At 55.2% G+C, this 14,412-nt stretch overlaps 3 protein-coding genes across 4 annotated transcripts in view; 1 reads left to right on the top strand and 2 right to left on the bottom strand.

The window, feature by feature from the left end:
• Positions 1 to 2,575: 2,575 nt before the first annotated feature.
• On the bottom strand, positions 2,576 to 4,435 carry LOC131213767 (paired box protein Pax-6). The gene is made up of 3 exons (XM_058207885.1): positions 3,833 to 4,435; positions 3,550 to 3,766; positions 2,576 to 3,481 (listed from the first exon to the last, which is right to left on the bottom strand). Exons 1-3 carry the CDS (start codon positions 4,235 to 4,237, stop codon positions 3,207 to 3,209), a joined length of 897 nt encoding a protein of 298 aa, XP_058063868.1. The 5' UTR covers positions 4,238 to 4,435; the 3' UTR covers positions 2,576 to 3,206.
• Positions 4,436 to 5,119: 684 nt separating this feature from the next.
• Positions 5,120 to 10,913, top strand: LOC131213179 (uncharacterized). Of its 2 annotated transcripts, none has more exons than XM_058207163.1 (5): positions 5,120 to 5,334; positions 6,877 to 7,547; positions 7,613 to 8,021; positions 8,113 to 8,209; positions 8,812 to 10,913. In XM_058207163.1, the coding sequence occupies exons 2-5, from the start codon at positions 6,929 to 6,931 to the stop codon at positions 10,747 to 10,749; spliced, it is 3,063 nt and encodes a 1,020-aa protein (XP_058063146.1). In that variant the 5' UTR covers positions 5,120 to 5,334; positions 6,877 to 6,928; the 3' UTR covers positions 10,750 to 10,913. The 2 variants fall into 2 exon arrangements, with proteins under 2 accessions (XP_058063146.1, XP_058063145.1); XM_058207162.1 differs by having other exon boundaries at positions 5,120 to 5,736.
• A 1,180-nt stretch (positions 10,914 to 12,093) lies between these two features.
• Positions 12,094 to 14,412, bottom strand: part of LOC131213374 (protein unc-13 homolog A) — a 12,884-nt gene continuing 10,565 nt past the window's right edge. The window contains exons 18-25 of the mRNA XM_058207404.1: positions 14,323 to 14,412; positions 14,026 to 14,192; positions 13,660 to 13,948; positions 13,455 to 13,601; positions 13,166 to 13,397; positions 12,990 to 13,088; positions 12,745 to 12,907; positions 12,094 to 12,649 (exon numbers count right to left, since the gene is read on the bottom strand). The exon at positions 14,323 to 14,412 is cut by the window's right edge and continues 132 nt beyond it. Of these exons, the coding sequence (XP_058063387.1) occupies positions 12,457 to 12,649; positions 12,745 to 12,907; positions 12,990 to 13,088; positions 13,166 to 13,397; positions 13,455 to 13,601; positions 13,660 to 13,948; positions 14,026 to 14,192; positions 14,323 to 14,412 (1,380 nt within the window). The 3' untranslated portion in view covers positions 12,094 to 12,456. The remainder of the gene's footprint in view (positions 12,650 to 12,744; positions 12,908 to 12,989; positions 13,089 to 13,165; positions 13,398 to 13,454; positions 13,602 to 13,659; positions 13,949 to 14,025; positions 14,193 to 14,322) is intronic.

Here is a 14,412-nt window from a genome sequence, read left to right as displayed (position 1 = left end):
AGGGGGGGAGGGCGGGGGGGTTGTTGTGCGTGCGTGCCTGCCTATTGCATAGCGGAACCTCCGCCTGCCTGGCTGCCTGCCGTCGAGCTGTTGTTGTTCTCGCCCGGAGCTCTTCCCGCAGCGAAGAGCGGGTGTCCTGCTCCGTTGGTTGGTGCCGTGCCGTGACGTGGCGCGGTGTGACGTGTGTCGGACGGGCGGAGGAGGGGGGGCGGCGCCACACACAGTGCACACACACACACACACAGTGTGTGTCCGGCCGGCCGGGCAAAACACCGGAAAGCGCGTAACGTGTTACGCGAAGGAACCGAACCGAAAAAAACAACACAAAAACGTCCACGTCCACGTAGAGCCGCCACCGAGAGTGTGGAACAACCGAGTGTGTCGGAGCAGTGTGCAGTGCAGTTGGAGGTCTAGACTAATAAATCAACACACGGCTGCTCATGCAACGACTCGGGGCACTCATCTTTCGACCGTCCGACCGACACCAACCGACCGACACCGACCGACCGACCGCCGGCGCTGCTGCAGGACCTTCGAACGGCCTCCCAGCGCGCGCGGCCTCCCGACCCCGCGGCGAATGCACACACACACTCGCACACGGAGCGGGTGGTGGTGGTGGTGGGGGTGCACGGTGCGTGCACCGTGCAGCGCATCGAAGGCACTCAGTTCGGTTCGGCAGAGCACTGCAGTTTTGTCGCGGCCGTCAGAGCCTCTCACTGCGACACGCGCGAGCGCCTGCACACACTCTCCCTGACAGAAACCCCGGCAGGGGGTGGTGGGGCGGGAGGGTTCTGTCACACACGGCCGTCGGGCGAAACAGCGAACGGTGAGCGTTGCCGCCCGGTTTTGCCAAAAATTCGCAACCAGATTGGGCGCCCCCATCGGAAGTTCGTTATAAAACCGAATTCCCGGTGCCGGGTTTTGTGCCGTTACGTTTCGGCACGGCACATCCTCGCGGGGCCATCCTTCCTTCCTCCACATCCACGGGGTCCGTGGTGAAAGCCACCATAACGGAACGTAGGTCTAGAACTTTAAAATGAGCCTTTTTAACCGATGGCTCTAGCTGTCAATTTGAAGGTCCTCCTAGGTTTGCTTCTTTCGATATTGGGAAAATGATTTTAGGACGAAAAAGAAAATTTCATTTAGTTTGCAATTGCCGATTTTTGAAAACGTTGGACCATCGCCAACTTTTATCGTGCCTGAAAATGACGTTTTGGGGCGAATCTTATTTTTCAGCAAACCTGTTGAAGAAATCTGCTACGGAATCGCATCACTGGGTTTTGAGTGGTTTAAAAAATGACGATTCAAAAAATGGCGATTTTGATTCGAACAAGCAAAGAGCGTATGGGAGGACTCCAAGCGGTGTATCACAAGCTCATAGAAACGGATGAAACCTGACGTTCATTAAGATCGCTACCGTGCCGTGTCTTCTGGTAGGAGGCATGGAGGCGCCAGGTGCTTCAGTTGGCGCCTCCAAAGCAGGACTGGTTACAAGGATACAATTAAAATTACAATTGGATGGGAGTTGCTATTCCCCACCGCTGTATTCATCAGACTTTCCGGCTCTTTTCGAATATCATTCATTTTTATCGATGGTACACGTATTGGCTGAGCAGCACTTCGTTTCCGACGAGGAAGTCGATTTAGCGAGAGAGAGAGATAGGAGAAATGTATAGCTAGGCGTTGGCACAACTTTTCAATAAAATAAAGTTTTCGTTGCAATATTACAAAACATTTAAAAAAAAGTCCCAATTTCAAGTTCTAGACCTACAACCAGAACAATGTTTAAACCAATTGAACGTTTGAGACAAAAGTTTAAACTGGCCCAACGCGGGTTTGCGGTCCTCGAGTAAAACCAATCAAACTTCAAATTGAGTTAGGGTTTTGCTGTCTGAAGTCTAAGCTTTTCAACTGCTCGCATTTAGTTCGGTCACTTTGCTCGAACTTCTAAACGACGATTTGGTTGTTTTTAAGGTGGTTGTTAGGTGATTTTTCTACGTTTGAACAAAGCAAGATGGACTATATCAAAATGAAGGCCGTATTCCTGTCCTGTTCAAGCTGATTGGGCGTACGAAACACCAGAACGAATAGGCACAAGTGTAACTTGCTGACCATTGCAGGGCAGCAATCGCTTTGAACATCATTTGACGTGGAAAAGATTATTTTTTCTCATAGAAGTGTGTCACCACATGGCGACAGATATGATAAGGGTCTGGTCTAGGGAATGCATTTCTGGCATGGCAACTGTCGACCTGGGGCCCGTTGCAACATAAGTCTGCCTGATGAACGAGGAAATCGTTCGTGAGGAATCATTCATTTCCCTCTGGTGGACTTCGAGTAGCGGAGGATGCCTCACAGGACTCTAGAACTGGAGCTAGCAGAACTTCGGTCGCGTCGTTGAGCCGCATAAAAACATCTCTCTTCTTGGCGGAATTATTTTGCCAAGTCCCGTACTGTTCGTACTTTGACTTGTCGGCACTTAACACTTATGTCAGTGTGGAAGTTCTGATTGAAACCATACTTCTGATGTTCATTTTATTTTATTTTATTTTTTTTTCAATTTTACAATTTTAGAGGGTTCAGTTCAGTGTTGGCCAGAGAATGGGAACAGGTAGTTCTGAGGGGGAACTTCGAATAGGAGATGAACGATAGAATGGATTCTCGATAGACAGAGAGATGGAGCAGGAGAGAGAAAATGATAAAAAAGAATAGATAGGGAAAAAAATTGCGTACAATGAGTTTATTGCTCTCCACCCCACACATACGCTCAGGTGACTCAGATGGCGCTGCAGAGGCTGAAGGACACGTCCCGTCCGTCCGACGGTACGTGCGCTCGTCGTTGTCGGCGGTCGGTCAGGCTCGCGGTTGATGGCTCGCCAGTTGATGGTTCGGCAGTTGATGGAGCGACCGAGTTGAATGGATCCAGGACCCAGTCAGTCAGTGGTCCCTCGCCGACGACGTCCAGATGTCCGGAAGGGTCCCGTAGTTACGGTGCAGTGTTTTTGCGCTTACCTAACGCATACCTTAGCGCTTACCGGACGCTTACACTTGAGCGCTTACCGAACGCTTGCCCAGCCCCACATAGGTCGTCCCCAATAAAGGTCGTCAGGTCAAGAGTAGTCGGGTTTGTGGCACGTACATAGATCCAAGTTGGCAATATTAAATTCGGGTAAAATGATTTCAAGTTACCTGTGCAGTGACACTCTCTACCTCGCGCGCGGGCCGGGCAAGCCCCGGCTACCGCGGCTACCTATTACCTGGATGCGCGCCTCCGGCAGCTGGATACGCTCCGAGAGGCGCTCGCGGGCGAACACGTCCGGATAGTGGGTGCGCTCGAATTCTCGCTCCAGGTTCTCTATCTGCTCGTTGGTAAACGAGGTCCGGTTCCGTTGTAGCTTGCGCTTCAACTTCAGCCGCAACTCGGAGTCCTCGTCGTCCTCGGACGAGTACTTGTCGCTCATCTCCTCCAGGCAGCAGTTGGCTGGTGGGGGTGGGGAGAGAGCAGATCGAAGGGGTTTCAAGGGGTCAGCAGCAATCAGGGGTACTTACGCGGTTTGGGAGGCTGCTCCGCGGGGGACTTCAGGGACAGGTGGGGGATCGGGTGGGAGGAGAAGTTGAACTGTCCGCTGCCAATGTTCTGGCACCAGGTCCAGTGGCCGCTGGTGTTGTTGAAGAGCTTAATCTTCTCGTACACCGTTTCGTTGCTCTGCGACGAAGTTTCCTTGTTCGACGCCAGGTTCCGCAGGACCCGGTTAATGGAGGACACCTAATGGGCGGCATGCGGTGGTTAGCGCACGAGGTGCAGGAGAGTCATGGCCCGGGGGTTGCTTACGCTTGGGATGTTGTCGTTGTTGCAGGTGCCCTCGGACAGCAGGCGGTCCCGGATCTCCCAGGCGAAGATGCTCGGGCACTCGGCCTTGTACTCGGCGATCTTCGAGACGACCGCGGCCGTCGCGACGCGCGGCTTGCTGCCGCCGATGGCGCGCGGCTTGATCGAGCCTGTCTCGTAGTAGCGGCCGAGTATCTTGCTCACGCACCCGTTCGATACCTGCAGGATGCGCGAGATGTCGCACGGCCGGGCACCGGAGTGCGCCAGCTCGACGATCTTCTGGCGCGTTGAGTCTGGCAGCGGGCGCCCGTTGACGTAGACGCCACCGAGCTGGTTGATGCCGCTGTGGCCGGACGAGTTGCACCCGAAGATCGAGTTCACACTCTGAATGTTGCTCTGGATTTGCATCCTGGCCTCAGCTCAGTTACTTGGTGTACGGGTGACCACCGCGAGTCGAAGCGCCGGGCAATTCTCCGAACTTGACTGTCTGGTGCGATGTGGTTTGTGGGTTTGTCTTTCCAATCTCTTTCCTAGAGCCAGGAAGCCAATAGCCAATTTGACAAAAAATGACGCCTAACGTGCGGCAACGCGACTTGCTTCGGTGCTAGTCTGTGCTCGTTTGCTACGGCGGCCCGGGCCCGGCCCAAATCAGTGCGCGCCGGCTGCACTGAGATTGCCTACCTTTAGGCGCCGGTACGTGAAATGAGCAGGCCACCGGCGGATGCTGCGTACGGATGCTGCAGCTCTGGGGTGAACCACCCCAGTGTGGTGCCGGTTTATACGGCCCACTTGGTGGGTTCACCCGAGCAACGAGACCATCCGATGTTGTTGAAAGGTTTCTTTTCGCTTCGAAACACTCGAAATTCCCGATCGGAGCTGCTCCGTGTTACGCAAACTCAGCCGATGCTTGTCAAAACCGAGCGAAACCAAAACAATGCAACATTATAACATTGTGCTTGAACGATGCTTCGGAACGACCGGAAGGCGATTCCGAACGCGTCCGAACAAGCATCGGAAACCGGATTCCGGAACGAAGAAGCAAAAAAGCCCGTGTGTTGAGCTGCTTCGAGCACTCGATCCATGGCCATAAACGGGCGCACGGGCGCTCTGTGTCCGGGTGCATCTGTGCCATCTGCCGGGTGTATGTGCGCGTGTGCACAGATCGCTCCATCGTCGTACGTCGGGTGAGTGAGTGTAGGTGCTTTCCCAGCATCCCAGCAGCACGGGCGCGTAGAGGTGCGCGCACACCACCACAACGACGGTGGAAACCTGCTCAGAGAACCTGCTGCTGCTGCTGCTGCTGCCTCTGCCCGCTGTGTGGACGGGGACCAGTTAAAAAATTGTGCGCAAACAGGCAGTGTGTGCGGCTCCTTCATTGTCCGGGAGCATCATCCTGTACGAGAAGCTCCTACTGGACTGGAAACTCCGGTGCCGTTCTGATTCTGATTAAGGTGTTTGGGAAGAGGAGGAGTGCAACCAACGTGTGGCAACGACGCAAAACAGAGGTGTTTCAGAAATCGTTCCGAGTGTGGTGTTCCGTGGTGGTGTTGTGGAGTGTTCGAACCTGCTGCAAGCCGCGCTCGGCCCGCTCGGCCCGCTCAGCCCGCTCGGCTCGGTGACGACTGCGACGGGATCGCTGCACTTGCCCGTTTGCTCGGAGGTAGCTGCAAGAAAATCCGTGAACTCCACAATGTGGTGCACACCGATTTTCTGTCGCGCTCCGTCGTTAGGCGGCCCGAGCCAGCGAGCGAGCGAGTCAGCGACAGCAGTGGCAACGGAAGCGGCAGCGGCAGTGTCGAGCAGTGTCAACCTTTATTTTGTTCCGTGCCCGTGCGACCCGACCCGAGCGATGGCTTGGTCTTCCTCGGTCCGACTGATCGGACCGAAGTGATTACACAGTGCGAACAGTAAGTCCCCTTCGCAATGTAGAGCGTTGTAACGGCTAGCGTTGTGCGAATGATGTTGTGTTACAATATATGGTTGAGTCATTCAACACTGAAACCGAGCCCAATGCCTAATGTATTCTTTAAATTTCCAACACGCGCGCATACGCGCATAGTGATACGAGCTCAATCTCTCTCTCTCTCGCTCTCTTTTTCTGTCGGCCTCGGACGAATCGGGCCAACGAAATGATACACAAATGATGGCAAATTACAAATGATGTTACAGAAAAAAATCAATCTCTACAATTCCTCCGTGCCAATCCGCGCCGCGCTGTCGAAGCATCCGAAACTAATAATAATATCCCACAATCAAGTGGTTGCCCAAGTGGAGGGTGTAGGATTTTTGCGCGCCCGTGCGCGCACACACATAGACACTCGTGCACACATCTCTATATTCAAGATTTTCTATCTTCCATAAACATTCTAGCATTCTAGCGCCCTGCATGAACCCCGCTCCAGCCAGCCGCTCGGCAAACTAATCAATAACCCTGGTGGTGATCTGGCGGTGGTGGTCTGGCGCCGCGGGCCGCGCTTGGCGAAACTGCTATCAGCCAACTGCAACTCCCCGATCGACTGCTCGAATCGATTCACTTCTTTAACGATCATCACACAACTCATCGACTAATCGCCCCCTCGGACGTCCTGGGCTCGCCCGTTTCCTCGTTTCCGTGCTCAAACATACACACCCCAGTCATGATGCTCGGATCGGCCATCCACCCCCACCACCGAGCAGTACCTCAGTACATCATGATTCTTTCAGCCGATCAATAAACCATCAATAAACCATAACTTTCAGGTTGTAGCTTCGAACGGCGGTTCATTCTGAGGCAATTCGGGGGAACCCCGACACACCGTGATACTTTTGCAATCTCTCTCTCTCTCTCTCTCTCTGTCTCTGCCACCCCCATGAGGGCCATGGTGTGGTGTACTACTGCATATGGCGTTTGCATTTTCCGTACGTCGTTGTCTTCGTCCGACGGTAAAACGTTAACCACTTCCGCCCACCCGTTCGCCGTCGCCCTGGAAGTGCCTCACACTAATGCCGAAAGGATCCGTATTTCCTACGCCTACTCCTACGCCTGCCCCCCACCCTCCCGCCAACAGGTCATTTCGGGTAGCGACGCCACGCCACGGAGCAGCGCACCGAGGCTTACCGATGTCGTCGAAGCGCAAATCACCGCCGAACAAGCTGTCGAACGCGGTCACGGTCGAGAAAAACAACTTCGCGACCAAGATATCGCTCAAGAATGAGGAGCTCATCAAGTCGTCGCCGGTGAAGGAGCTGAACTGTGCGTTCGACACCAACTTCATCGCGATGCAGAAGATGAGCGCCGACCCGAAGTTTCTCCGACACGACGATCTGCTCGGGGGCGGTGGCATCCCCCACCGGCACGGCAACACCACCGAGCAACACAACAATGCTGGCGGCGGCCCGCTCGAGCACGACTTCCACTACAACCTGCCGTTCCTGAACGTGGCCAGCTACATCTTGAAGGGATCCGATCCGACGGGCCTGACCAAGGCGGACAATTTTCAGCTGACGATGAACCTGGGCAGCCTGAACATTTCGAACAGCCAGCACGCCGGCCTGCCCGGGTCGCCCGGGTCACCGACGGCCGCGGTCGCCGCGCCCACACCGCCCCCACGGCTCGCTGGCGCTGGCGGCGTAACGGCAGCCGTACCGCATCAACCACCCCGGAAGCTGAACAATATGACCCTGAATCATCTTAAGTCGATCGTCGACAACTTCGACTGCCTGAACAACAACATAAACGGTGCGTAGTGCGTTGCTTGTTCCTTGCGATCCTTATGCAACGATTATGTGTCTCATTTTTAGCAGACAAGAGCAGCTACGGTGACAGCGCTGCCAGCACCACCCAACACAACAACAATAGCTGCCCGCCGACGGTGCCGGCTGAGGAGTGTACGCTGGCGACAGACGGGCCTCCGGCGGGCCACCAACTCCACCAGCAGCACCAGCAGCTGAACAATCGCGGCTACACGGCCAAGAACAATCTGGAGAACTTCCGCACGCAGCTGGACGAGCGCATCACCAACCTGCAGCTCAGCATGAGCGAGATCTATCTGATGCGCCTGAACCTGAGCCTGCTCGACTTTCCCAACGAGATCCCGAACACGCTGCTGCACGATCGGAACAACAGCAACCGGCCGACCGGCGCCGGGGACGAGCAGGCGACACCGAACATGAACTGTAGTTCCTCGCAGAACAACATCAAGCTCATCAAAAGGTACGCACACGTGTGGGAGCTGGCGGGTTAGCTCCTCCTGGAGGACACGAAGTACTTACGCCTCTCCCATTGCTCTCCTTTTATCGTGCAGAAGTTTCAAGGAGTCGCTGTACGAAAAGGAGAAGAACATCAACCGGCTGATCATGTACTTCACGATCTGGCGCGAGATGCTGCAGAAGGCAGAATTTGTAAGCATACCACTCGTACTCCTCTGCTTCTCGGTGGCAGCCTGGCTCCACTGAAGGCTCCCAAAGCTTGAGGATCACTAACCTAACCGTGAGGAGTAGTGCTGCTGCGCCGTGCACTGATGCTCAGGGTGCCTTAATTGTGAACTAACCGCATACAAACACATGTGATACTACTACTGTCGTACGTTGGGAAAGCTCCTTGAGGAGGGCTTCGCCATCTACACAGATGTGACGCTCTCTCTCTCTCTCTCTCTATCTCTGCATACTTGCTGCGAACGAGCCGGCTCAAGAGAGAACCGACACATACCTAGTGTTCGAGGTTTATGTAGGATGTTCTCTCTCTCTCTCTCTCTTGTTCTCTGTTTTTCTTTACTATCTATCTTTCTTCATCGCCCTGGACCAACAAGTGTTTGGACCGGGGGGAGGGGTTGTTCGGTGCAGGTTGGTACAAAGTGCACGCGCGCTACTAAATGACGTCAGCGGACTGTGACGTCACAGTCCATTCGTCCACCCGGACGGCTGACCTAGACCCGGTACGTCCGGACCCAATTTTGATGCTTTTCCCATTTTGTACTCAAAAACCACCACGTGGCGGAACGCAGGGTGAACACAGGGTGAAGCACAAGCAGAACAACAATTTCAAAGGTGCCACCGGCGAGCCCTGCGCTGGTGGCGGCCCTGGCGGCACTGGCGGCTGTCCTGATGGCCGAGCTCCGTTCGCCGGCGGCTCGCCGGCCCATCCCGCCACATCATTCCCGGCGGCTGCAGCGACGTCTTCGGCCGCCCTGTTGAATGTAAGCCCAAGCTTGATCGGGGGGCCGGCCGCCGCCACCGCCACGGTAGACTGTGATAGTGTGGGGAACGAGTCGCACGAGCCGGAGAACTGCATACGCCGATACCAAAACATCTTTCAATCGCTGGCCAGCAAGCTGCCAGTCCCGCCCGTCTGCTCGTACACGTCTGCTGGCGTCGGTGGAGGTGGAGGGCGCAAGAACCCTCGCAAACGGCAGCAACCGCAGCAGGCGACGGCGGGCGACGCGACTGACAGATCGACGGAACAGATGGCGGCTGCGGCAGCGGCGGCGGCTGCGGCGGCGGCGGCAGCCGTGCTGGCGAAACAGCCCCTGCTGTCGGTCGGGCTACCGAACTGCCCGACGGCGCCCAGCCTGGCGGCCCTGTACGACCAAAACTACGATGGGAAGGGGCAGCAGGACGAGGGCCGAAACCAAAGGTACGCGAAGGAACCGGACGCACCGATCAACCTGTCCAAGCGGAAGCTGTCCTGCGAGAGCCCGGGCCTGCCGGCGCTCGAGCTGAGCAACGGTGCTAAGCCGGGCGGCGGCGGCGATGGGCGGCCGTTCGGGGCGGCTGGCTCGCTGTTCGGGGCGTGCGGGGACGTGGACGAGCTCGGGCACCGATTGGAGCTGATGCCGCCCGGGGCGGCTGTGGCGCTGCTCGAGCAGGACACGGACAAGTACTTCGGGCACCACAAATCCAAGCGCGAGCGGCTCGAGCTGGACGATCGGAACGACCGTCTGTACGAGTATGGGGCGGACGGGGGTGGTGGCGCCGGTGGGCTGCACGCGAAGCATGCCAAGCAGCTGGCGCTAGCGTACCATCACCACCACCACCAGCAGCAGCATCAGCAGTCGCCGAGCCCGCACCACCACCAGGGTAGCCCGGAGGAGAAGCAAGGGCCGACGGGGCTGCTCGGGGAGCCGGTGCATGGCGGTGGCGCCGGTGGCGGCTATCCGCTCGCGCAACAGTTCTTCATGAGTGCGGCGGCGGCGGCGGCCGCAGCCGCCTCGACGGATGGCGGAGGGAACGGGGTGTCGGTGGCGACGGTGGGCGGGCTGTCGCCGTTCAGCAGTAACGCCGCCATGATCGACAACATGAACCGCCACCTGATGCAGCGCCAGCAATCGATGGCGGCGGTCGCGGCCGTCAGCGGTGGCGTCGGAGGTGGCGGCGGCGCAGGTGGTGGCGGCGGTGGAGGCGGTGGGCCGGGTGCCGGGATGGGACCGGGTGGCGGCGGCGGCGGCAAGAAAGAGAAGACGATCGGACTCGGGGCGCTCGACCTGGGCCCGGACCTCGGCCCCGCCGGTCGCAGCCGGTCGTCCAGCACCGAGAAGAACCACATCAAGCGGCCCATGAACGCGTTCATGGTGTGGGCGAAGGACGAGCGGCGCAAGATACTGAAGGCGTGCCCGGACATGCACAACTCGAACATCTCGAAGATCCTGGGCGCCCGCTGGAAAGCGATGACGAACCTGGAGAAGCAGCCGTACTACGAGGAGCAGGCGAAGCTGTCGAAGCAGCACATGGAGAAGCACCCGGACTACCGGTACCGGCCGCGGCCGAAGCGGACCTGCATCATCGACGGCAAGAAGATGCGCATCTCCGAGTACAAGTGCTTGATGAAGAACCGCCGCCAGGAGATTCGTCAGTTCTGGACGCGCGACTACGACTGCGGCACCGACCAGAAGTGCCCGCTGAAGCCGGACGGCACCGGCAAGCTGATCAAGAACGAGGCCATGTAGAGTGCACCGCACAGGGACGCGAGCCTAGCAACCTCTCTCGCGCCATCCCGTGGTGTCGCTAATCCCGCTAATAATGCCCAGAGTGATTTCGCCATGTAACGCCATGCTAACACACGATCACGCACACGTTTCCACACATTCTTACACAATCACCACGAGAGGAAATAAAGTGTATACAAGAAATCAATACTGGATCTCAGCCGACCCATGGGTTTTTTTAGGTAAAGCCTGGCCCACTTAGAATCGGGAACAATTGCATTAGCTCTATTTCGGGGTTGGTTTGACTTAGGAAGCATGTCAAGGTGTCAAAATGAAGGTATTTTATTGTACTTTAAGAAAATAATTTCAGTCATTTATGTCGTCGGATGAAATCGCGAACATTCGATTGGGTGGAATTTAGGGCAATTTGGTGCGTTCATATCCTTTGCGATGAAATCCACCTTATTGTCACGGTACCACCGAACTACCTCCCTGCTGTAGTGACCACTTACCAAATCAAGGCAAAACTTCAGCGGATCTTTGTGTGACTTAATAAATGGTAGAATTCGCTTTTTGAGGCACTCTTCCTTGTACAGCGTTGAGTTCATGGTCGTGTTTGTGATGAAAACCTTGATTTCCGTCCACAGGTGTAAATTCCTTGCAGATCATTAGTTTCCCTGCAAATTTATTGGCGAATACAAATTTGAACTTCAAGGGGACATCTCCCCGTGCCGTGGCGAGATACAATTTTGGTCCAGGAAGCTGTCCAAAATCCATTTTCACATATGTTTCATCGTCCATAAACAAGCTTCCTTTTTACCTCGTCGGAACCTTCTCGTACAACTTTCTAGCGCGTGTTTTAGGGAGTAGGTTTTGCTTAAGTGTCCCTTTTTGGATACTTACATGCAAGAAAAAAAAACAGTAGCCTCTTCGTAGATAGATCCTCTGGACAGTACTTTTGTTGGCATCACATCCGCTGCCAGTCGTATTTTCCACTACGACGTCTACATTGAATCTTTCATTCTACGGTATTTCGTTCCCGAAAACGGCGGAGCACAGCATATACAGTTGATTTTGCGAATTTTTTGTTTTTGAGATTTTTATAGTAGATCACGTTCTCGACGTGAGTGTGCAGAATTCTTTTTCTTCCTTTGAGTTCCATTAAGCATAACATTCTATAAACTCCGCGTAACAAGACGAACCTTCCAGCACTTAAAATCGAATGTTTACTAAAGCCATAACTATCAAAACATTTGAAATACGACCACCAGAGTCGCTGCTAGAAAACATACAACTTTTCCCGATTCTAAGTGGACCATGCTTTAGGTCTGAAACGTTTGAAAGGTTTTTATTTGTTCAGCAGTACGGGTGGGTTACAAGACTATTTTGGGAACACTTTGGGGAACACTGCTGTGCGCATCACCGCCGGGGTTAGCGAGCCGAGCCGCTCGAGTGGCCTCTAGCCCAATGCCAGGCGTTTCCGAAGTCCGAAGTACCGAAGTTTCCGAACGGTGAGGGATCCGCAATCTAATCTAGCCGTGTAATTGGAAAAGAAATTAGACAATGGTGTACGCACCTAGCATACGTTACCTCTGTGTTACCACCACACCACACGTCGACCAAATCCCGTAGGTTCCGCGTGTTGCCGATCGCAGAGTCCCTCGTTGACCAGCCAGCTTGTCGAGTACGAGAGTTCGGCACATACAGCGCACATTCATCCATCACCAGTCATCCACAACCCATCCTAACCCATCCCACCTGTACCTGACCTGACGCCCTGATGGTATACTGTACCTGATCGACGACATCTTTTAGCTTTAGTATTGCAACTCCGACCAATCGATCCTCGCGGGCGAAGCAATAGTCTTTCACGCAAATGTGAAGCTCGAAGAATTCCAGCTGCTCCTCGTTGCCAATGATGCTGCTCGGGAGACGGCAATGGGAAAGGGAAGCGATACGTGTCGGTGTAAGAATGCGTGATACTACAGCGTGCGCCGCCTGACGGCTTTGACTTACAAGTGGAATGTATCATTGTACTTCGGCGACCAGTTATTCGACTTGGATTTGGTGGCAAACTTTCGTTTCCTATCGTTTAGGTGTGGTCCTATCAAGTTCACCTCGATGAATGGCCGGAACATGCCGGACGGGACGGTCCATTTTAAGTCGTTGGCAGCGATTACTATTGGGGAAGAATGAGGGAAGAAACGGGCAATGTAAGGGAAAACCGAACTGAGCCGAAACAAAGACCCCCAAAGACGTACCCTTGACTGATATCTTTTGCTCTCCATTCTCCGGGTTCGATGAGACGTCGATTTGAATGGAAACCTCACCCACGGAAGCATCGTCGTGGCTGACACCTTCTGTGGTGCGGAACAGAGAGAAGAATGACAGGTAAGTGGAGATACCCTAGCGGTGGCGGCCACCGGTGGGAACAAACCTTCCGAGGCACCCTGCCCAGAGACGAACGATTTGATCAGCGTGTCTGTGGTTTGAGTGTAAAGGCTCAGCGCATATTTCAAGCTCTGCAGCTCCGGTGACTTCTCCAGGAACGGCATCTTCAGCCCGTTGCCACCGGCGTGGAAGTACTGCTGGATGGTGCCGAGTGCCACCTCCAGCACGGCGCACTGCTTCGGTGACAGGTTCTTCTCCATCTGGGGATATACACGGGGCTCGAGTGAGTGAGCGATGCCACCGACTATACCGACGTTCGTTCCGTCCCGACTCACCTCTTTGGAGATGTCCATCACACCGCTCAGCACGTTCTTGGCGTCCTGCTTGCCGGACATGTGGTTTTTGATTAGCCGCGACATGTCCTCAATTTTGGCATTGGCGGCCAAGTTTTTGGCGTTGTCAGTGAGATGCTTGAACACCATCTGGAACGAAAAACGGCTCGGTGAGTGCCGCCGCCAGATATACCGCACGGGGTCCTACCGTTCGATCCGTCATCGGCGGCAGCACGATGGTTTTCTCCAGCGTGCGAATCACGATCTTCCACAGCTCCTTCAGCAGGCGCTTCAGCACGGTCTTCTCGCACGACTGGGCGTACATCGAGAGCGACCCATCCAGCAGGTCCATCAGTGGCCGCAGCACCTCGTCCGCTTCGATGGCGATCAGGTTCGCGTCGTCCGCCGGTGGCGCGTGGAACAACGAGCTCTGCTGTTTGACCTGCTGCAGCAGGTCACCCAGCTCCCGCACGCTGCCCGTGATCCTTGGCTCCAAACTGTGGAAATATGGTACAGCGAACACCGAGCACAGCATGTAGCATGAATCAGCGTAAGGAACGGACGGTCACACTACCTTTTCGCGAACTGCGTCGCCAGGTCGTCCAGGGCCGTGTTGAGATTTTGCTGCAGCTCCTTGAGGATGTTCGCGGCGTCCTCCTCCAGCTTGTCGCCGCCCATCGATTCGAACATCTTCTCCAGCTGCACGCGCAGCTGCTGAATGTTGTTCATCAGAATGCACGCCTACGGTGCGGTGCGGTGCGTGGAATCACAGAACAAACAGGAAACACTGGTTAGCGTCTGAGGAGCCCCTTGAGTCTCGGGTTGGTCGGAGTTTAGAAAGGGAAAGTAAATGGGCGTTCGGTTGGCTTACGGTTCGCTCTTCGTGCATTATATCGGGGAACTCCGATTTGACGATATCAACATACGCAAGCAGTACTTTAACAATGGTCTTAGCAAAACG

This window comes from Anopheles bellator, chromosome X (assembly GCF_943735745.2).
Source record: "Anopheles bellator chromosome X, idAnoBellAS_SP24_06.2, whole genome shotgun sequence".
NCBI lineage: Eukaryota > Metazoa > Arthropoda > Insecta > Diptera > Culicidae > Anopheles > Anopheles bellator.
This window is presented reverse-complemented; position numbering and strand designations above follow the sequence as displayed.

Bases quoted from the DNA above. Each gene is read 5' to 3' on its own strand.
- LOC131213767 (XM_058207885.1), bottom strand. From the start codon at position 4,237: ATGCAAATCCAGAGCAACATTCAGAGTGTGAACTCGATCTTCGGGTGC. The intron at 3,767-3,832 runs GTAAGCAACCCC...GCCGCCCATTAG, and splicing joins ACAACGACAACATCCCAAGC to GTGTCCTCCATTAACCGGGT. The intron at 3,482-3,549 runs GTAAGTACCCCT...CACCCCCACCAG, and splicing joins GGAGCAGCCTCCCAAACCGC to CCAACTGCTGCCTGGAGGAG.
- LOC131213179 (XM_058207163.1), top strand. From the start codon at position 6,929: ATGTCGTCGAAGCGCAAATCACCGCCGAACAAGCTGTCGAACGCGGTC. The intron at 8,022-8,112 runs GTACGCACACGT...TTTATCGTGCAG, and splicing joins AACATCAAGCTCATCAAAAG to AAGTTTCAAGGAGTCGCTGT. The intron at 8,210-8,811 runs GTAAGCATACCA...GGCGGAACGCAG, and splicing joins TGCTGCAGAAGGCAGAATTT to GGTGAACACAGGGTGAAGCA.